The sequence below is a fragment of the Microtus pennsylvanicus genome, chromosome 16 (assembly GCF_037038515.1).
Source record: "Microtus pennsylvanicus isolate mMicPen1 chromosome 16, mMicPen1.hap1, whole genome shotgun sequence".
In the NCBI taxonomy this organism is placed as follows: domain Eukaryota; kingdom Metazoa; phylum Chordata; class Mammalia; order Rodentia; family Cricetidae; genus Microtus; species Microtus pennsylvanicus.
The window spans coordinates 27,489,807-27,512,619 of NC_134594.1; the positions used below are offsets into that span (position 1 = coordinate 27,489,807).

Below are 22,813 nucleotides of genomic sequence, written 5' to 3' on the forward strand. Positions count from 1 at the left end.
CGCTCCCACAGCCCCCGGGCGGGCGCTCTCTGCGCCTCGCTCCGCCCCTCGCAGCGCGGGCCCGCCAAGAAGCTGCGGAGCACTAGACGCCATGGCCGACCTGATCAGCAGTGGGGAGCTAGGCCGGAGGCCAGGGCAGGTAGGAGCTGTCGTGGAGGCAGCTGTGAACATCACCCCGTCCGGCCCTGCAGGCGCAGCCCTGCCAGGGTGCACCCAGGAGGCTCCATCAAGGGCCTGGAGCTGCGCTCCGGTGTGGGGCTGTTATTTGAGGCCAGAAAGCCACCAGGCCAGACTTTGAACCCCCCTGACCCTGGAGCCCGGAGCAGAACCTTGGGGCCATTCTGGGATTGGGAGACCCGGCTTGAGCTTTCCTACAGGGAAGATTTGGGCTATAGGAGCGTGCATTTCTCTGCATGTATTTCCACAGTCCCTGACCTTGCACTGTTCGCCTTTCGCCTTTCGAAGATGGCGACCCAAGGTGGCCTTGCACAAACAAAGCCTGCTTGCCACTGTACTACTGTACATACCGGGTCCGTCCGTACTCTGCAGAGAGAGGTCTCAGAAGCGCACTTTGATCAGACCCTTGGTGACCCACTCACAGGGTTACTATTCTAGATTTAAAAAAAAAAAATGTAACGTGAAACCCGGCCTGGTGACTTAGCCCCCATGCAAGCTGAGGCGGGAGGATGCTGTGAATTCAAGGCCTGTTCTGGGTTACAGAGTGAAAACCTGTCTACGAGACAAAACAAAACAAAATAGCGGGAAAGCCTGGCTAGGATGCCTAGAGGAGCATTACTCACCCCAGAAGGCGGAGCCAACACTATCTTTTCACAGATCTTTCTAGACAAATAGGAGGAGGGGGGTCTCTTACACCTAGAGGAGTTTTGTTAACCTGTAATAAGCTTTGACTACTTAACCTTCTGAGCCTTTAGGAACAAACTTCAGGAAACAAAATTATTTCTGTAGGTTGTTTAACGGGTTTTGGTAATTCCGGGGGTGGGGGGGTGGTTCGCGCGCGAAAGCAAAGGCGCTAAGGAAAAGGAGTCTGATGGCTCAGGATTAAGCAAAACTGCACAAAAATGGAATTCTGAATAAAATGCCTGATTTTTTTTTATTTTTATTATTTTTTTTAGTGGATTCTGACCCAGGAGAGTCAGAGCCCCCTCTGAGTCCTGTGAGCCCCGCAGCTTGCTTAGTCTCCAGATAGAGCTAAATCCCTCCTTGGTCTCCGGGGAAACCGGAGGCCGGTGATTGCCCTCTGAGAGTTCAGGCCCAGGCAGCCGCTGCTGATTGTCGCAGTGCGCTGCACCCCGTGATAAGACTGACATAAATAACAGCTCACTAAAATGGAGGAGTGATTTGCTCTAAGCACTTCAGCACCTGCTGTTACTAATTAAGGGTTTAGACTGCCACCGTTTGCAGATGGAGATCTGGGGCTGTAAAACTGTAGAGACTGCGGTTTCCTGAATGTGGCCAGAAATGAGTTGGGGTAGATAAGGACATGGGTGCCCGTGGGGTTATAAAGCTGCCCATCATTAAAGGACGTGGCAGGGTGTTAATAGGGCCCACCCCTAAGAAAGCATGGGGTTTCTTTTCCTCGTCATTTAAAAAAAATTTCCAATGAATATGTATTGGTTAAAAAATGCACTAAGCAATTCATACAGAAAAAAAAAGATATATAATGGAATCTAGCCAATTGTGTTCTTAGGTGGAAATTATAGACGTGTTCAAAGGCAATTTTGCAAAGGAGAATACGCTAGAACTTTCCATTCTTTTCCTCTCATGGTTGGGAGGCCTTCCTATTGCCTGTGTTCCGATGTCACACCATCAACAGTGTACTGAGTCAACACTCGGATTTATGCTGATTTTATTTGCTAAATTTACATTGCTGAGTAGTGGACTTGAGTGGTGCTCTCAGTGTCCTAATCTGTGTGACTGCTGACACCCTGAGTATGTTGTGGCTCTGGCTTTGTAGGTCAGGGAAAGAAGCCTTTGGCGAGAGGACCAGTCACATCTTTCTGGAACTGCTCTGTTTTGTACCAGGTGCCTCAGCACCCAGCAAACCTTAGGCTCCTGCACAGAGCATGGTTTCCTATTCTGCTACTTCCCACCCGCCTTAGTTTCCTCCCTAACTCCTCAGGCTCCTCCCCATGTCTTTGTCCCTTAAAGCTCTTGACTTTTCTCCACAAGACTGATAGATTCTGGGAGGGGAACCTGGAAGGAGAATCATGCAGTTAGAACACCAGGTACCACCCAGGACAAGGCTCAGAGAGGCAGCTGCTTTTGTTCTTTGAGCCTGTGACTCACGCAGTGGGGAGAACGGTTTCCACTGCCCAGTCTGAATGTACATCCCTGGAATTCTTTCCCATCCTCTCAGCTTGAAATAACAATGTGTGTGTGTGTGTGTGTGTGTGTGTGTGTGTGTGTGTTCAGGCTGGTATTTAAGAAAACATAGAGGTGTCTACCTTGCATGGGGCCCTTGCACTGTGAGCTTGCCTTGCAGATACAGGTTGTGTCTCTTAGAGCCAGTGGTGGTGCCTGGAACCAAGAGGCAGATACTGTTCCTGCCCTGAAGCCTTTGGTCCCTTAGCCCCACACTGGATGTTGGAAATGGGCTGGTAACCAAGGCTCCGTGCACTGTTCTGCATCCCAAGGATTGTGAGCCCTGCTGTCTGTACCACAGAGAAGGCATGGACAGCCTTGTGTGCAGGGTGCTTGGCTGCTCCTTCACCTATATTCTTAGCACTGCCGCTGCCCGGTACGAAGGCTCAATAAACACCTATAGGGACAGTAATTAAGCAGGAGCACAAAGCGGTAAGATGTTTGAGAAGACGAAGAGAACCAAACCTCCTAACAGAAAATTCTACAGTTATCCCCAGCCTATACCTATTTTATATTACCTGTCCCCTGGCTTCTACCTGTTTTTAGTGTCATTGTTCATACCACCTTGTCTTGTTATTAGGTGGCTCAATGAGAGAAAAATTGCTATATTAAGATAAAAGAAAAATCAGGGGACTGGAGAGGTAGGTGGCTTGGTTGGGGAAGTGCTTGCGGCTCAAGCATGAGAACCCGAGTTTGGCACCCAGTTACCCAGATAAAGGCAGACATAGACGCACATGCATCTGTAACCCCAGTGCTTGGTGAGAGGAGCCAGAATCGGGGTGACCCTGGAGCTCACTGGCCAGCCAATCTAGCCTAATGACTGGTTCAGTGAGAGTTTTTGCCTCAAAACATAAGGTGGGGAGTGACTGAGGAAGACATTTGCCCCCCACTCACCCGCCACATACACAGGTACATACCACACACATCAAACACACACACACACAGCACCACATACACACCACATAAGCACGAACCACATATATACATCACACACACACACACTACAAACATACCACATACACAGATACCACATACACACACCACATACATGCCACATCTCTGTCTCTCTCTCTTACACACACATACACACACACACACAGACACTCCACAGAAACATGTATATAATCATTTTATGAATGCTGATAAATTATATTAGCTCATTGGCAGTTGCTTCAACTAAAACATTGTTTGGAAAAAAGTCAACAAAACTATAACCTTCTTAGAGTCAGGTCCCACCCTAGCTTACCACCGTTACAGTGGCACTCATCTTTGGGGGAGGGGTCTCAGGAAGGTGCTGGGAGAGAATTAGCCATGCGATCCAGTAGAGTTGGACAACTAACACTAATGGGTTGCACCTGAGATACTACTGACCTATGATGTGGCTTTCAAATGACGTGAAACAGACCACAAGGGCCTCCAGATTCTCCCTGGGTCTCTGTAGTTTCCAAGAGCTGGGACAGGAGGATTGAGTGTTTGAAATCAGCCTAGGGATCATACCAAGGCTTTGTCTCAAATAGCGAAATAATTATTTTTGAAGGAAAAGGTCATGGTATGTTTTGAAAAGGTTAGGGCTCTCGAGGGTAAGTTTGGAGGCTGGTGTCAGGTCTCAGAAAACAAAACAAAAAAAGCAAGAACACATTAATGAGTGGACCCTTTTGTCCTTTCTGCTGTTGGTGGGGCAGGTGAGTGAGACCGGCTCCTGCTGGTGGATTGAGTATAAATGTTTCCTCCACCTCCTCTGTTCTGAACGCCACAGCGGGAGACACTTAAAATAATTCAGCCTCCAACAAGTAAATATCACTGCAAAAGAAAGGGGCGGGCCAACTCTACGTTAAAACCTAAGGAGACACAGCCACCCGATGTTCTAGATGGATTCTTGGTTCCAACACAGCCGCTTCTCTCAGAACCTAAAACCCACAGACTTGAAATCTAGAAAACGACAGGCTCAAATGTGTGTGACGGAGAAAAGGTACAGCTTTGTAGACGGCAGAGGAGAGATGCTGAGGTGGGACCTATTAGTGGTGGGGAGAAGCAAAGGGGTGCACCTGTGCAGAGGGCGATCACCTGGTGTGGAAGCAGCTCCATACAGAACACCTGTGCTTAGCTTGTTCCTCTGACCAGAGCAGGGATGCGGTTACCTCTGGGACAGGCCTGTGAACTGATGTTCGGAAAGTGAGCTGCGTGTGGGAAGGAGGCTCCCAGTCCTCTGTGTGACCAGGAAGGAACCGGCACAGACTCAGTCTCTGCTGTCCAGTCCGTTTCCCAGTTCCCTGCTCCCCTAACACTGGACCCAAATCAGGTTCCCTTTAAAGGACGCTGGGGACATTTACAGCCACATAGCCTTCGATTAGTAAGTTTCTCTAAGATTCCCGGATGTAGGTAGGTGCAGCCGCCCAAGTGTGCAGCTCTACTGGGCATACATTGTGAGCCTGCTTTATTAGGAGTGTTGGTGTCCTCTCCAAATATACATCCCGATGCCCTCACTACAAGGTGTTGACATTAGGAGGTGGGGCTGTTCCGAGGTGATTAGGTCACTAGGGCCTGTCTGTCATCAAGAATAAGTGTTCCCATAAAAGAGGCCCAAGGAAAACCCATCAGCCTTTGACCACATGGAGGCACACAGAGAGGCTGCCTTTCCTGAACCAGAAATCATGCCTTCACTTGACGCTGGGCCTGCCAACACCTTCATCTTGGACTTATCCTATCTCCAGTATGACAAGAAAGAGATGTGTTTTGTTCATAATCAACCTTGTTTTAGTACTTGTAAAAGAGCAAGCTGAATCAGAGGCTAGGACAAAAGAGAATAGAAACAAATGCCTGGATTCCAATTTGCGAGGCCGAGGAGATAGCATGGTTGGTAAAGTAATTACGTGAAAACATTAGGACCTAAGCATCTGTGTAAAGACCAGGCACAGTGACTCATGCCTGAGCTCCCCCCTCCCACTCTCCTGCATTGGGAAGAGACAGGGAGCCCCTGGAACTCACTGTTCAGCCAGTGTAGGCAAATCTTTGAGTTCCAGGGTCAGTGAGAGACTCCGCCTCAAAAAATGAGATGGGGAGACACAGAAGAAGAAATCCCATGTGGTTTTCTTCTGACCACCTGCAGGCATACACATGCACAATCACACATGAACACACAGCAGGCGTGACTGCATGTCCCTGTAATTCTAACTCTGGGGAAGTGGAGATACGGGGATTCCTGGCCAGACAGCCTGTCACAGTTAGAAAACTCCAAGCCCAGCACGAGACCCTGTCCTGACGAACAAGGTAGACGCTGCTGGAAAAATGACACTCAAGGTTGTTCTGTGACCTCCTCACACAGACACACACATATGACTTAATGCATACACGTAGACACAAGTAAAATTTTAATTTCTTTCTTCAGAGACGTTATCACATTCCAAAAATAACAGGTGATGAAAACACCAAAAAATATAAAACCTTAAAAATTCACAAGTCATATTAAATTCAGTACTTTTTAAAGGACTGTAGGCCAAGAATTCAATCTAATCTATCACAGAGAAATAGAAAAAAGAATCTTCCTGGGTTTCTAACATTTCAGAGAAGATTCCCAAGGAGAGAAAGACAACAGAGAGGAAAAAGTGACCCCTGTTGAAGAAGTACCATCAGTTTCCAGAGCCAATAACAAGTCTTGTTCTCAGATACTGTCAGAACCCCGGAGATAAAGAGCATCAAATCACCCACAGAGAGCAAAGTCACTTGGTATTTTCTATAGCCACTCTGAATATCACAAGGTGATGCATCATCATCTTCAAAATTCAGAGACCTAGACCAGCTAACTACCTGTGAACGCAGTGACAGCCTTGTCAGGCTGGAAGAATCTCCTGAGCCCGCACTGAAATTCAATAAAGTGAATCCCAGAGAGAAGCAAGCAGGAACTACAAGGAATAGTACAGACCAAAGAGATGACAACAGAAATCGTTACGTGTAAATATTAATTGTAAATACAAAAGATAATATCTTAAATTCCAGGCATTCCCAACAGAAGTGCGTGGGGGATGGAGGAGAGGGAGATATTCATAGGAGGGATGCTGCCTTGTGTGGAGAGAGGCAATCGTCCACCTTCAACCCATGTTTTCATGTGGCCAAGGATTGCTAGGAATGAGGCCCAACACACAATTATAAACTCACTTAAAACATTATGAGATGTTTTTGTCTAAATGTTTCGTCTGCATGTATGTATGTGCATCATGTGTGTGCCTGGTACCTACGGTGGCCAGAAGAGGACCAGATCCCTTGGAACTGTCATTAGCAACAGCTGAAAGTCACCTCTGGGTGCCGGGAATGAATCTGGGTCCTCGGCAAGAGTAGCCAGGGTTCTTAAAACCACTGAGCCATTTCTCTAGCACCAAATTTAGATTTTTTTTTATTTGTTCTCCAGAATGTGTTTTTAGCAAGATAAATAATATGGGACTTGCTAATTTGACTTTCTCACAAAATACATTTTCCAGTAGAAACGTCCAACTAGGAAACATGGTGGTGATCCCAGCACTCGGGAGACAGAGTCAGGTGGACCTCTGTGAGTTCGAGGACAGCCTGGTCTACAAGAGCTGTTCTAGGAGAGGCACCAAAGCTATAGAGAAACCCTGTCTCGAAAAACACAAAACAAACAAACAAAAAAGAAACTGAATCATAGCCTTACCTGTTAATGGAGCAAGAGAGGTTTACAGGGAAAGCACATTTGGATCTTCATGAAGCAGCAAGATGCTCAGACCCAAGCATAGCCCTGGACATGGAGGCAAAGCAGAGCTTCCTGGCCTCGAGTGCTGCGGGTCGGCCGCCATTGCTTTATTTCTCCCTAGTGTTTGTTTGGTAGTAATCACATACAGCTTCTGCTACTTCCCTTCTCTTTCAGGAGCGACTGGACATTTTGCTGGTTGCAGATGCCACAAGATACTTCCTAACTGGCTCTGTCCAGAAGTACTTTTCCGCCACAGCACAGATCACCCTGACCGTTATCGACGTGAAGAAGGTGGCTGGGCTTTTGGCTGCAAACTCTTTTGACATCGTTTTCTTGAAGGTGACTTCTACCTTAACTGTGGAGGAACTGGAGGCTGTCAAGTTAATCAGGTAAAATGTTTCGAATCTTGACTCTTGTGTCTTTAAAATCGCCATTGAGACCTATCTCTTGCATCTGTAAGATACAGTTTGCTGATATACTTGACATAAAATCTGACCACTTTGCACTTGAAAAGGAAGCGTGTCTTCATGGATAGAAGCTTCACAGTGTGGGTATATGGCCAGTTTGGCATGCTGTTGTAAGAACTAATGATTTAACTTGAGAAGGAGTAGGTATGGGTGACAACAGAGGGCTTAATTTATTTTAATAAATTAATTTTATAATTAATAATTTTAAATTAATAATAATTTAAATTTATTTGATATACAATGCTGATATTGGTCCCATAGGAATGCTCTTTTTTTTAAGTAACTGTCATTAAAATGACACATTGTTTTAGAGTTTATTAAGATTTATGGGGGATATTGAAGCAAGAACCCTGAGCTCTGTGTGGAGCTGGCAGTGGCCTGAATCTATTTCTGGGTGTGATGAGGTTCTTGGGATCTGAGTGAGTCAGGACCCTACCATCTCAGACACCCCCATTTCACCTTAGATCTCTGCAAAAGCCCAGCTTCTTCATGCCCAAGCTGCTTTCAGAGAGCTGGAGTCCTATGGAGGGGGAGTTACTTTCTCCCAGTGGGATCCCAGGGCATCTTGAACCAATCAGGATGTGTGTAAACAGGATTAGGTCCAAACAGCTTGGCTCCCCTCTGGAAAGAGCTGACAGAGAGAACAGAATTAAGATGGTGTCAGGACAGGCCCCTGTAAGCTGGTAAAGAAATCTGGGGGACTCTCTTAGGAGGCCTGGGAGGTTAGCGGACTCGGCAGGCTGAGGCAGGAGGAGGCTAAGCCAGTTAGACTAGGTCACCACCACCAGGCTACCTGGACTTCCTGGTCCTCTGCCCCACCCCTTAACTAAAAGCCTTTGTCGGCAAGGGGCTTGAACACAGACTGATTTGGGTATCCCTGGGGGACCCTGGACCAGCCTCCTATAGTCAGATAAGTCTATGATAAAATATGGAATGTAGAATAATACACATTCACTTTTACATAAACTAACAGTACCATTCAGGGGTTCCTAGTTAGGTTCCATTGCTATGATAAATACTACGACCAAAGTAACTTGGGGAGGAAAGGATTTATTTCAGTCTCCTGATGTTAGTCCCGTGTTCAGGGGAGTCAGGGCAGGAACTCAAAGTGGGAACCAACAGCCCTGGAGGAGGGTTGCTTACTGGCTTGCTCCTCATGCTTGTTCAGCCTGCTTTTTTATTCTACCCAGGACCACCAGGGGTGGCACCAGCCACAGTGGGCTGGGCCCTCCACATCAATCTTTAATCAAGAAAATGCCTTCCGGACTTGCCTTTGGGCCAGTCTAATGGAGGCATTTTCTCAGGTGAGGTTCGCTCTTCCTGGATGAGCCAAGCCTGTGAGCCGAAGAACCAGCTTGTACTTAGCTGGCGTTCTGTACACACGACTGTGGTTAACTCTTGCGCAGGACATTTCAGTTTGGAACCTTGCAAGCATACGACAGCAGACTAGAGCAGCGAACTCCCAAGTCCTCAGTGCAGCTTGGATTGCTCTTAGTGGGACATCTTTCCTCTTCCAGAGTGTTCTGCTGCCTGTGGGTTTCACAGCAAATCTGACATTGTTTAGCACATCCATTTGGTGTTTTAGTAAATAGTTGTCTAAGACTGGACTCAACAAAAGCCCCAACACGAGTGCCACATCTATAAAGGAATAATTCTTTAATGGTGAAATATCTAATAATATTCAGTGTTTCTTGCTTATGAGTCTAAAAAAACTTGATAAAAATTCAAATTTCAGCTTTCCTTTCCTCTTCCTTTTTTTTGTCTTAAATTATACATATGTATCTTGTTTCAAACACACATGTATGTGTTTAAAAGAGTTTTTAGTTTTATGTAACTTTCCCCAATCTGGATTTTGATGACTTTACTTTTTTATTTACTTATTTTTATTTTATGTGCATTAGCATTTTGCATGGGTGTACAGTCCCCTGGAGCTGGGGTTGCAGACAGTTGTGAGCTGCCATGTGGGCGCTGGGAATTGAACCAGGAGCCTCTGGAAGAACAACCAATGCTCTCAACCACTGAGCCGTCTCTCCAGTCCCTGATTTTATTCTCATAGTGGTCTTGAAATGTCATTTTTTTCTGCAACCTTTTTTAAACTAATGAGAAATCTGAAAATTTGGATGCGGTTTAGGTTATTCATTTAGTGACGAAAGAGCAGTCCATCACGCCACTCCTCTTGACTTGAGATGCTGAGTTTAAAATTTTCTTTCCATCATATCGAATTCTCCAAGTTCAAGGCATCTATAGTACAGTTCCTAGTAGTTCAGCTCTTGAGTCTGACTTTCTTTGAATGATGATTTTGTTTCATTGTAACGCTTTTCCCTCAGATCCGGCAAGAAGAAAAACATATATTTGCTGTTTGTTTTTATAATACCTGAAGAATTTAAAGGTATGTATGTGACTTCCTCACGTGACATGTGTTTCATTTTCAAGCAGGAATCACAAGGTTGTTGCTAACATGATTTCTTTAGGCTGTATTTCAGAATATGGAGTGGATATTAGTTTCACTGAGCCTCTGACGTTGGACAAAATGAACACGGTGGTAAAGTACTGGAAAACATTTTTCATAAATATGGGTGAGTTAAAAATATACTTGCAAAGGTTTAAGAAATTCTCATTAACATTCTATAAAAAAACCATGTTTGTATATCTTTAAATCGATTTTCCACTTATTCCTTTATTTGTGGACTAGGAATTTGCTACATATTTCACAAGTGTGTTTTTACTCATAGTCAGGAAATAAGTGTAAATAAGGAGGAAAAGATCCTTTATCTGCAAGAGAAGCCGAAATGTTCAGAAATTTCCAATGAGTTGCATGATAGCTGTGTGGTAAAGGGTGCTGTTTGTTTTTGTTTGAGATTGTTACTATGTTTCTTTTCATTTGATAACCTGGCTGACCTCATATCTTGGTTATTAAAATATAATTGATTAGGTTACTTCATTACAGGGATGTTCCAAAGGCAGGAGCATTAACCTGGAATTGCACAGGAATTCCTTGTATTTATTTACCTCTTGAGGTGAATACAGGGCCATTCTTTCTCTTGCATAGCTTTAGACACAAAGCATTGGTATCAGAGCCTCAACTAGGCCTCTCCTTTGTAATCCCTTACCTATTGTATTTGTGCATTGCAACACTTTAGCACTAATTCCGTTAGTTTTTATCCCAAAAGGACAGCAGACAGCCTCCATGTCCTGGAATTAATGTGGTTCAATAACTATTTTTTACTTGCCGTATACTGGGATACCAGCTGAGAAAGTTTTTGGAATTAAGTTGATATCAAATGGAGAGGATTGGTCAAAGGGTAGAGAGTTTTTGCCTACGAGCAAATAGTGAAGACCTAAGATACTTGATGATGACTGTATTAACAATACTGTGTGGAATACTTGAAACTTGCTAAGAGTATCCATTTGAAATGTTTTCAACACATGCACAATAGAATAATGACGTAAGGTGATGAATACTCTAATTTGGTTGTGCTATGTTTACAATGTATATGTTTATCAACTCTACCTACTGCACACACACACACACATTCACACACTCACACACTCACAGTTACGTCTCCGTAAGGCTGGACACTTTTTTTAAACTTAAAGTTAATATGTTCTTGAAACGTTATTAATATATAATTTCACATTCTTGTTCACATGCGTTTGCCTCTTTAGAGTGTTAGTTTTCAGTGGTCAGTGTAGTGAGTTCACTTTGTAGCACCTCCTCCCCCCCCCCCCCCCGCAGCCCCTAACCCCTCTGGCTTCACCTTACTAGGCCTGACTAAGCTTGTGGCCAAGGTCCCTGTGCACTCTGTTCTCTGGTCCTCAGAAACGCAGCTGCCCATCACCTGTCCCCGGCACCTCTGATGGGTCATAGTCATTCTCTAGTTGCTCTGTCATTGCTCCAAGGACCGACAGCTGCAGATTCTTTTTCCCCTTGAGGCTTGAGTGCAGTTGCTTGAGGCTCACTTATAAATAGGAAGGTGATGCATAAGCTCGGTTGGAGGCGCACTGTAAAATACCTCAGTTACCAGGTTCTGACTGGACAAGAGGGTGTCCTGGGGGTACGGTGTGGTGTATGTAGCCTTTCAATGGTACTTTCTAATCGCAGTGGTTTTATGCTTCCTGGAATGAAATCTATTTGCTTTCTATTTTAAAAAACCCTGCTTTGTAAAAATCATTGGTCGTGACTTTAGGATTAAAATGAGCTCTTTCCAAACTCCCGGCAGATGTGGAAAGCATTAAGAGGCTTCCAGAATGTGGACTGTACCTCCAGACTTCCTGCAATGACTTTTCTACTGATCTGTTTCTTTGGTTAGTTTTATTTTTCCTACTTTCCATATTACAAATGTTTATAGTGTGTATATTTGATTAAAGATACTGCAGAGACTGTCACAACAGGACACTAGCCCCGGTGGTGCTGAGAGGGCTGAAGAGGGGCGGTCTCTTGCTTGGAAGACAGGAAGCATCCTTTGGTTTCAAATTTTAGAGCTGAGATCATGGTACACCACACAGTATAAGAAAGCTCCTTGATACTCAAATAAAATAATAGACGATTCTTTTAAAACACCAGTTTAAACCTCCGGTATTTGAACAGACAAGCACAATCTTACCTAGTCTGTATCTAAAGCACTTTCTTCTTCTTTTCTGTTTTGAACTCACAAACGCAGTGCTTCAACTATTAGGAGAATTTATTATATGACCTTTGAAGGAAGCTTAAGTTTTTCTACGGGGCAGTTTGTCTGGGCTGTCTCAGTGTCTGATGCCTCTCTTCTGGGTATTAGAACCAACATTCAAGCCTATCTCCCACAGGCAGTTGAACTTGGGGTCCGACTCTTCCTATGTTTTGTAAAAACCGACTTTTGGTGAATGTTTCCCTCACTTTTTTTTTTTTTTTTTTTTTTTTACACCAAGGGGGTTTTTGATAGAGCTCAGAGCTGCCCGGAATGAACAAGTGCTGTGGGCCAGGGAGCCTGATGGTGAACACGCTGAATCGGGCTTTCCCGGCATGTGTAGAATGCAGCCGTCTACTGTTCGGAAAAAGGAAGGGACTTGGCATTCAGTTCAGTGTGGCAAACCAAAGATGACCTCACTCAAGTGGCTCACTGATAGCAGCAGCTTTGTGAATCTTATCTAGCAGCTGAGCCGCAGAGAGTTTTATGGGAAGATGACCCCCGTCTGGGGTGCGAGGGTGCCGTGAGGTTTTATGATCTTCCTATACCACATGAAAGCATTTTTCAGTGTCTACTAATCTCAATTCTTTTTCTCTCCCTCCTATTCTTACCACTGTAAATTAAAGTAAAATTTCCAGTCAAGTTCCACCCTTTTGGATAAAGAAAATAGGATTATAGCGCTAGGGAGATAACTCATCAATAAAGTAGTTGTTTGAAAATATGGGGACTTGAGCTTGAGACCAAGAATTCAAGCACAAAAGCTTTGAGACGTGGGTGCTTAGAATACCAGCACTGGGGAGGTAGAAACAGACAGAAGGAGCATCCTTGGGGCACCCTGGCCAGGTAGCCGGGCCCCACTTCGTGAGCTTCAGGACAGCAAGAGACCCTGTAACAAAAGCTGTGGTAATTAGCACCTCAGGAAAGACACCAAGTTTTATGTCATGTGCATGGGTGTGTTTTGCTGCACTTGTCTGTGTGCCACAGAAGCCAGAAGAGGGCATCTGATACCTTGGAACTGGAGTTACAGATGGTTATGAACCACCACGTAGGGTGCTGGAAATGGAACCTATGGCCTCTGCTAAAACATCCAGTGCCCTTAACCACTGAACCGGCTCTCCAGCCCCATGTGCCTTAACTTTATTAAGGGTAGATACAGTCATGTTCTGTGATTTGCAGAGGGACTGTAAGACCCGGTGCAAAGTATTATAGGTAAAAACTGCATCCTATCCACCTGACATGATAGCTTGGCCTGTAACCTGCTCAGAACACTTAACGCTAGCTTACAGTTGGGTGGGAGCTATCTAACTCTGTCTGCTTTATAACGGGTTGTCCGAGCATCAACGGTTGTGTGTAATTATCAACTACAGCAGGAAGGAGAAGTAGGCTGGTGGTGCAATGCTTTTTCAACAGCATGAAGTAAAGGATAAAAATACAAAAACATTGTCAGTGGGTAACTGCTTGTGATTTGGAATAACCACAACAGATAAAATTAGAGTGTCTTAGCCCTGGTTTTATGTTATACTTAATCAGTGTGTTTTAGTGTTTTGACCATTGGATTTATGATATTTCAAAGTCCGAAAGAAAAGACTTAGTACCGAATGTGTCAGGGACAGTGATGTGATGTATTTGCCCCCTTTGTATGAAGCAGGAGATGTGGTTTCCACCTGGTTAGTGACTCATTCGCCTGACAATTTTCCTCTTTAATATGTGGCTTGATTTTCACTTGCTCCTAGTTTTGGGCAGCTGAAAAGTGACCCAGAACTTGGAGAAAAGGCCCCACTGTCGGGTCCCCAGAGAGTCAGGAAGACTTCTCTTCTTCACTCAAGCAAAGAAAAGCTGAGGAGGTGAGTGTTGTCGCGGCTTTGGTGTTGTGGATAACCCTCGACCCAGAGAAATCACGTCTACACGTTTTCCAGATTTAACATCGCCAGCAGTCTAGATGAGTCTAGGAAATGTGACCACGAAATGCATGCCACCCTTTCCGCCATCGGGTCAGCTGGCATCAGTGCGGGCGGGATGGCTGGAGAACAGTAGGGACTCTACGTGATCTCATGCTGTGATTCTCTGTTTTTGTCTGTAATTCTCCTGTTTCCCCTGCATTCACTCGTTTTCTGAATACACACCGCAACAATGTATGAAGGCTTTTTAGCTGTGGAAGGGACATAGATCTAGCGAAGCTCTAGGAAAGGGAGCAATGCTGTCAACAGTTGAGTTGTCTGTAGATAACTTTGCTTTCGGTTCTTTTTTTTTTTTGTGTGTGTGTTTCGTTCTTGCTTTATTTAATGGCAAGGATTATTTTTCTACCCTGTCTTGAATACTACTTTTCCTCAGTAAGGTTTATGACACAGCCGCCACGGCAGATGAAACGCAGACGATCTAATAGACTGTAGTTTGCTTAAGGCGTCCTCCTGTTTAACGTGCTTAGGCAACTTTCCCTATTTTACCGAGAGACCGCTTTGCACGCGGAAACTTTGCCGTGTTTCATCTCCAGCTCTTTTGTAAGTGAGCGCTCTCTGTGGAAAGCCTTCCAGTAATAGTGTCCAGCTGTTGACTCCCCACTGCTTTCCCCCCAGAATAGTCCCTGAGACATCTCTGCCAAACTCCGGGACTCCTGAAGCCCTATAAAAATTCCACTTACCAACATATTTTCCACCCCTGACTATATATTTGTCAAACAAGATATTTTTAAATTTAATTTTTCTTCTGAAATTAAGAGAAATTTAAGGACTTGCCTCAGGGTCCAGCTGGTTGCCCTGCACATGTCAAGATCGCAACTGGATAAATCATGCTCTTTGGGGAAAATGCCAAGGGCTTGAGTTAATTCAGTTAGATCTGCTTTTCCCATGTCTGTCTCTTTTGGATGCTAGCATTTCAGTCCTTCTGCTTGGGAAAGCTATCTTCTTCTTTTCCACAGCACATGTAAAACTCCCATGTCACAAGACACCAAATGATCTCTCGTTGGAAATAGGGTCCAAACCCAGATCCTGACGACTCCTGGCCTGCGGGGCTTCTAGTGTGCATTGACAAAAGGTGTCTGTATAGCATGTGATTCTTCCCCAGGACAGACTTCAACAGATCTTCAGGGCTGTGAGGGCTTGGCACTACCTGGGCACCCACGGCACCGCAGCTGTGGCCTGGTCGAGGGAGCTGGGGCTGCCGGGGCACAGACTCTGTGCCTTGCCAGTTGTTTACTTTGTGTAGCAGGTGAGGGGGAACCCTGAAGGTTGTGATTTTAGGAGCTGGGAAGGCTGCTGGCCTATGGGGACATGGCCTTCCTCTGAGACAGAGACCAGATGAAGATGGGGACAGTCCATTTTTGCAAAAACCCCCAAAGAAGAACTGTTTATCCCTATGCCCAAAGAAGAAGGTGAGACTAATGCTTCTTTATTTCCTTACAACTGCTGGAACAGAGAACGCATCAAGTTTTCCTGCGAGCAGCTGCGTACTCTCCTTCCACACGTCAAGGGGAGAAAGAGCGACGTGGCTTCGGTTATCGAGGCGACCGTTGATTATGTGAAGTATGTCCGGGAGAATCTCTCTCCAGCCATCATGGCCAAGGTACTCAGTTTCTAAAGCCCTACTCAGCAGCGCTTCCGTTCACCGATTTTTACGTTTGTTTTTGTAACTGCAAATACATGTGTCCTGAAGTCTGTTTTTATATATGTACCTTTGTACCTGTTCAGATTAAAGAAACCATTGAGAACAATAAGAGGTTCTCTAAGAGACACGTGCCCATTGATCTGTTCCTTCCGTGCGCGGCCACGTCACAGAGGTATGGACAGGGCTGTGGGAATTCTTAGTCTGTTTTTTCCCCCCTCCTTTGCGCATGCTCATGGTGGACAGGACCTGCAAGCATGCACCGTGAGAGCCCAGGCTAAGGCTCTCCCACTGCCCATACTAACCATTTCAAAACTGCCACAAACACTTGCTATATTCCTTGGGCTGTGGTCCTTGCTACCCCCGAGAGCCTTAAAATAAGCTTTGAGACTCCACTTGCCCAGCAGGGGCAGGCTGGGTTCTAGAATTCTCTGGCAGAGGCTGAGGACTGGGGAGCATCTAAACCCAGTTAGTAGGCAGTCCTTAAGCTTACAGATAGAAAATGTGGCATGCCAAGTGATGACTTCCTTACTAGAACTTAGGAGTCTGTGCAGGCAAAGAGAAACCAAAAAAGACCTTCGAAGAATCATTAAAAGTCCTCGGTACCTCTTTGTTCTGTTTAAATAATCTTTAACTGAGACTCTGTTCAGGTTTTTCAGATCTTGACTAATAGAAAAGCCTTTGAAGAGCTGGAGGGATGGCTCAGTGGTTAAGAACACTCGCGGATCTTGCAAGAGGACCCGGGTTCATTTCCCAGCATTCACGTGGCTGCTCACAGGCAGCTGTCACTCCAGTCTCATAGGGTCTGATGTACTCTTCTGGCCCTTGTAGGGACTGCGTATGTGCGGTAACACTCAGACATTTAAACAAATACATTTTTTAAACCACAGTTTAGAACAGCCTTTGACCTCAGCACTGTTCACCTTGTCTTCCTGGAGAGAAGTGCGAAGTGACCCCTTCTTGTCTTTCAAGGGAAGACGCTGTGCTGACAAGCGCTTACGCGTCTGTGCGGGAGATCCAGCTCCTGGCTGATCAGTGCTTGAGCGTGTATCCCTTGCCGGCCGCAGGAAGACCCGTGGAGGAAACTGTAAGAGGTGAGTACGTGTGCCTGAATGGAGGCTCTGTAGCCCCTGGGTCCCCCCGAGTCCCCGTTGTCTCCTACTGTAACCGGGTGGTCAGGTGGAGCTGAAACACCACAGTGAGTCCTGGCTTCATCGAAGCATTCAGATGGAGTTCTGTTAGTTCCTTTTGCATCACTATGGCAGAATTCCCGGCAGAGCAACCCCAGGGAGGAAATGCTCACCTTTTCGTTCCAGAGGATTCAGTCTGATGGTAAAGGTAGGCATGGCAGCACTCACACAACAGGACATCACGATCAGAGCAGTCAGGGATCAGAGCAGGATGGAAGCAGGGGCAGAAGGCCCCAGCTCTAACCAGCTGCATTCCAGCTTCCAAAGGTTTCACAAAACAGTGCCACCAGCCAGGGAACAAGTTTTCAAAATGAGATTGGGGGGCATTTCAGATTCAACCACAAGAGTTATCTTAGGGGCAGAGGCTCTGCTGCTCCTGCAGAGGACCTGTGTTCAGTTCCCAGCACCCACATGGCAGCTCACAACAGTTTCTACTTCCAATTACAGGGGGCTCACTGCCCTTTCTGGTCTCTCTGTAGGCATGACATGCCTGTGGCATACATACATAAATGTATGCAAACATCAATACACATAAAATAAAATATAATCTGCCTCAAAATTGACTATAATTGCCAGAAAGTATATCTTGCTAGCACACGATAAGTATATTGATAAATTTATTTCTTATAGAAATGAAATCTAAGACGAAGCATAGTTTTCTCTCAGTACCCACAGAGGATTGGTTCCACGTTCCTCTGCAGACACCAGACCTTCAGAGTCTCAAGTCCCTTCTATAAAATGGAGTATCATTTACATATAACCTGGGCACATCCTCCTGCTTACTTGAAGTCTTTTGTGGGTTGGATGACACCTGATACAATGTAAATTTATACAAATCGTTGTTACATTATATTGTTCAAAGATTATATTGTTCAAAGAACAAAGTCTGTGTTTTCTGTAGACTTGCTGTTCTTTTTATTTGTTTTTAATATTTTCAATCCATGGTTGCAATGCCAGCTCGAGGATATAGAGAACTGAATGTGTTCATATGAGTTCAATGCCGGCTTTGTGTTGAGCATTGAGAATGTTAGTTTATTCACCTCGTTCAGGGCTTTGTCTTAAGGTCACCAATCTGAGTCCTTGACACCCTTAACCCACATTCTCTGTTAGATTTGTCTTCTTGGTCCTCATCCCTTGCTAATGACATTTATTCGTATGCTTGTTTATTGGCTGTCTTCCCTCATTAGAGTGCCAACCCCACAAAGGTACAGGGTTTTCCCTCTTGTTTTAATTTATGGTTATATTTTTAGTGTCTAGAGCAGTGGTGGTCAAGAAATACGTAGAATACAAATACCTATTTAGATGCATGCAGCCCCCCTCCCAGAGGCATTTCTGTTCTATTTTTGGGCAAGCCTAGGCATTCCCACATAGCTGTGGAAAGAGGATGGGAAGGAACAAAGCCAGAGTATGAGAGAGCAAGTGTGTGGCTCCTGGGTAATCCTGGAGGCTGCTCTCCATGGAGGAGGCAGTAAAGTGGACGCTCTAGTCTGAGTGGCCGCTGCTGAGTAACAGGGACACCCCTCTCCTCATCCAGTCTTTCATGAGTCTTTGGTTCCTTCTTCTAAGGAACTGTGTTGCACCCCACGGTGGGATATCCTTGACCATCACTCTCCCTGCTAATGACAGGCCTGTGCCCTGGTGCTCTGCTTGGCACCCCCACCTCAGAGACAGGGTTCTTTATATCAGAGACGCAGTTGTTGATATGAATTTGGAACTCAGTGACAGACAGGATCCCCAAAGCAAACCGGTTTACCCAGTGTGTTTAATGCGGGACAGAGGCACCACATACATATCCAGAGGGTGAGGGGGATTTAGGGGGATCAGAGGGAGCTCTGAGACAAATGTGTTCCTATGGTTATGTCTAAAGTCGAAAGAGAAGGGGCCAAAATAGAAAATAGATCCCCTTGGTTCTGAAGCCAAGGAAAGAAATGCAGCTCACTTCAGTGGTCTGCTTAGACCTTTCTCTTGACCTTGGGAGAAGAATAGAAAAAAAGAGGAAGAGAAAAGGAGAAGAGGAGGAGGAGGAGGAGAGGAGGGGGAAGGAGAAGAGGAGAAGGAGGGAGGAGAAGAAGAGGAGGAGGAGGAGGGAGAAGGAGAAGGAGAAGAGGAGGAGGAGGGGGAAGGAGAAGAAGAGGAGGAGGAGAGGAGGATGAGGGGGAAGGAGAAGAGGAGGAGGAACAGGAGGAACACTGCTAACTGGCTTTTCAGCCTGTTTTCTTATAAATTCAAGACTGCCAGCCAAGAGGCGGCACTACCCACAGTGCTCCATCAATCAAGAAAATGTACTATGTACTTGCCAGTCTTTTAGCAGAATTTTCTTTATTGTCTCTCTTCCCAAATGACTCTAGCTTGTATCAAGTTAACATAAAGCTAACCAGGACAGATAATCAGTTTGGTTACAATGGTAGACACACACACACACACACACTCACACCAAAAAGCAAAGAGATCTGCTTGTCTTCTAAAATCTCTTGTTGTGATAAACCAATATAAACATACAATGTTGAGTTAAATGTTGCTTCAGGAACAGCCGTCAGTGTTTGAGTGTAACAGCTGTCCGCGTGTGTGACACGGGAAATTAAATCGAGGGCCATGTAGTTCACGTGTTGTGGTTCAGAGCCACAGGACTGTGTACAGTGTTTGCAGACACTTGCTCTCTTTCCCGTGACAGGCCCGTCGAGCTCTGTGTCTGAGAGCCCTATTGAGGACCTGGTGAAAACGCGAGTCCCCGGCAGCGTGGCCCTCTCTCTGAGTCCCTTCCACGCTGTCAGATGCTGTTCTGGGACCGTCCCTCCCCAGGACACAGCTGCCAGAAAGAACCAGAATGTTTCCATTTACCTACCATCCGCTGTGCCCAGTGGGTCCAGCTTTCTTCCTCAGCACTGCAGCTCCATGCTTTGCCAAGCTCGCCCTGCCAGTTCCAGTTGTCGGGTAAGTGGTCTGGGCTCCTCTCCAGCCAGTGAGCTGCACTTTGCTGCTAGCGCCCTGGTCCCGGAGCTCATGGTCTGTACCGCAAGAGCTGTGTTGGTTTTGAAGTCACTCTGTCTGAGTGGGAATAATTGCTGCAGTTCAGTTACCCCAGGCCTTTATTCTCCATACTGCAGGCTTGGTAGCTGGATGTCTGGTATCATGAATCTGGATATGGCCTGGCTCGTCTAGCATTAGGTGACCAAGTGGAATTGAGCTTTTCTGGATCTGGGTGCTCCCCCTCTGCTCCCCTTTTCTTCCCCTCAGAGTTCCTGGGATACTCCAGCCCATTCTTCTGTCTTCATTCTCAGCCGACCCCCTACCTGCTTCTCCTGTCTCTTGTCTGCAGTAGTTACCGTCACTGCATGAAAACCCATCCTTCATTTGCCATCAGACTGAGTTCAGACACCAGATTTTATACAACAGTCCTTGAGTACTGTTGGCATGTGCTTCCTGGCACCTCTGGAAATGCAGTGTCTGCAGACATGAAGCTCAAACTCATGAAATGTTTGGGGATACAGTCAGAGAAGCGGGTAGCTGTGATACGGGTTGGATGGGGTAGGAAGAGGACATAGAGTCCAGTCAGGTGCTGCTGACTCCTGGAGAGGTACCTACCGCCTAAGCCAAAACCCACAGGGAGTCTGGAATCCGAGATGAGGATGGGAAGAGCATGGATGAACAGGGAAGGGGACGGACCAGTGTGAACAGTGAAGTCTTTTGTGGGGGTCATAACTAAGTCATGTATTTGGTCTAACGATGCCTAATGCATCCCTTCTAGAGCAGAAAATGTCATTTCTATGTGACATCTATGAAGTAGCAATGATAGTGACTGTCCCAAGATTCACTTGTAAGAAAGACATCCCAAAGGGAACTACAGAGAAAACTTAGTATGCAGATAACACTATGAAGTGCTAGTAATGGTCAGGGTAGGAAAGCCAAGACAAATGAAAGACGATGGAATAGTACTGATTGATTGATTGATGACTAGCTAATATGAGATCCTGCCTTGTGTGGTCTTGAACTCTTAGGTTCAAGTGATCCTTCTGCTTAAACTACCCCAAAATATTGAGAACTACGGGCTCACAACCTGAACCTGACACTTCGGAAACTACAGGCTCACACAGCTGATTCATTTTTCATTGTTTACATGTACTTAATGTGTATGTTTTTGCTGTAGAATTTTTATAAGAAAGTTATTTTTGTTTTTGTTTTTAGAGGTGTGTGTGTGTGTGTGTGTGTGTGTGTGTGTGTGTGTACCACAGTGCCCATGTGGAAGTCAGAAGGCAGCTTTTTTTGTTTCTTCCTTCTTCTTTGTTGAGACAGTCTCTCTGGTCTCTGCTACAGTGTACTACTCCAGGCCACAAGTTTCCAGCCAGTTCTCGCGCTGCCCCATGCGCCGTCTTCGGTGGGTTGCAAGACTCGGACCCAGATCATCAGGCTTCTCAGCAACCGCGTGTCTCCGCTGAGCCATCTCCCCCACCTCAAGATGATGATTACTTTTAAGAAAAAAGAAATATTTGAAACCCTGTAGCTTTAGTCACCCGAAGACTCCAGTTGACTTTATTAACTATTTTGTGAGACAGAAATGCATCTGTGATGTTGTGAGTAAGAATGCACCAGCCTTCAGTTAATATGTGTGGCTCTCTCCTTTTCAGCAGCAGCTGGGGCGTGTTAGCAGTCCATGGCGGAGGCTCCCGTTAGAGACCACAGGCTGGGCACAGTTGTTCAGTTCAGCAAGAAGGGACAAAGAGAGAGAGGTTTTTGAAAGCCGCTGGTCTTGGCTTCTGATGAATGTGCTAAAATCTTCCAAAGATGTATAGAAAGACAGTTGATGGCAGTGATAGCCTTGTGTTCTCAGGCTTCTTCATCCATTCTGGGACTTCCTGGCCAGAGAGGGGCAAGCAGCAGCAGCCTTACTTACCCACACATATCCATTCTACCGAAAAACTATTGTTCACTTTGTGAAAATCGTATGAGAAAGAAGACCCGTGTGGGTAGAACTAGCTAAGACCAGGAAGGCATGTTGATACTCCCAAGGCCACCAAACACAGATCCTGCAGCCTGCATTTCTGTCACTGATTTCTAGCTGATACCTTTTGTAGAGTTGACATTTTAACAGCCCCCTTTTTCATTCATCACCCAAGCTAAAACTATTCAGGGGTGTGTGGAGTGGTGTCTGCCTTTCCACTTGGTGGCTGGATACAGTAATGTGCTTTCGGTTGCATTTTGCAACCATGTGAGTGGGATGAGAGCCAGGAGGACACCTTCCTCGCTGGACCTTTAGTTACAGACCCACAGATTTCTGCTTTGTCCTTTCGTCCTGCAGGGTGGTAGAGCAACTGTTGGGAACAGGGAGCTGTGTTTGTTTTATATTACACTGAAATGTTCTTACAGGGAAGTTTTATTGTTGAAGTGTTCAGGTTTACCTTGTAATCCATTGTTTCGTTTAATAAAATGTTTTCTCTTTTAATCATTGCATGAAAGGAATTTGATTTTATTAGATTTCCGAGATGCTTAATAATCTTCAGCTTTTGTTGTTGTTGTTTGTTTTTTTGGCATAAGGTCTTTGAAGATGCCAAACTCTGTAGATATGGGGTGCGCTGTGGGAAGGAACTGGAAGTTTCCAGCTTAGAGTCTTTGCTTCTTATGTGGATGTTGACTGTCCACAGTCTCAGCTGCCATTGCTTTGGCATTACAAGAGAAGTTATTGAGGTATTTTGGGTTCTGTGAGCTTTGCCGCGTCCCTGACTGGCCCCCCTTGCTGTTGGGAGAAGCTTAGGTGGACTTTCTCCAGATTCACACGTGGGTTCTGAGAGAGACTGTGGCCAGGAATTCGAGGAGAAA

At 45.6% G+C, this 22,813-nt stretch overlaps 1 protein-coding gene across 1 annotated transcript; it reads left to right on the plus strand.

Moving 5' to 3' along the window:
* Positions 1-22,437, plus strand: Sohlh2 (spermatogenesis and oogenesis specific basic helix-loop-helix 2). The gene is made up of 11 exons (XM_075950563.1): positions 1-139; positions 7,259-7,473; positions 9,879-9,940; positions 10,023-10,127; positions 11,772-11,856; positions 13,949-14,059; positions 15,626-15,773; positions 15,899-15,987; positions 16,785-16,906; positions 19,674-19,933; positions 21,314-22,437. Exons 1-11 carry the CDS (start codon positions 92-94, stop codon positions 21,470-21,472), a joined length of 1,404 nt encoding a protein of 467 aa, XP_075806678.1. The 5' UTR covers positions 1-91; the 3' UTR covers positions 21,473-22,437.
* Positions 22,438-22,813: the final 376 nt, after the last annotated feature.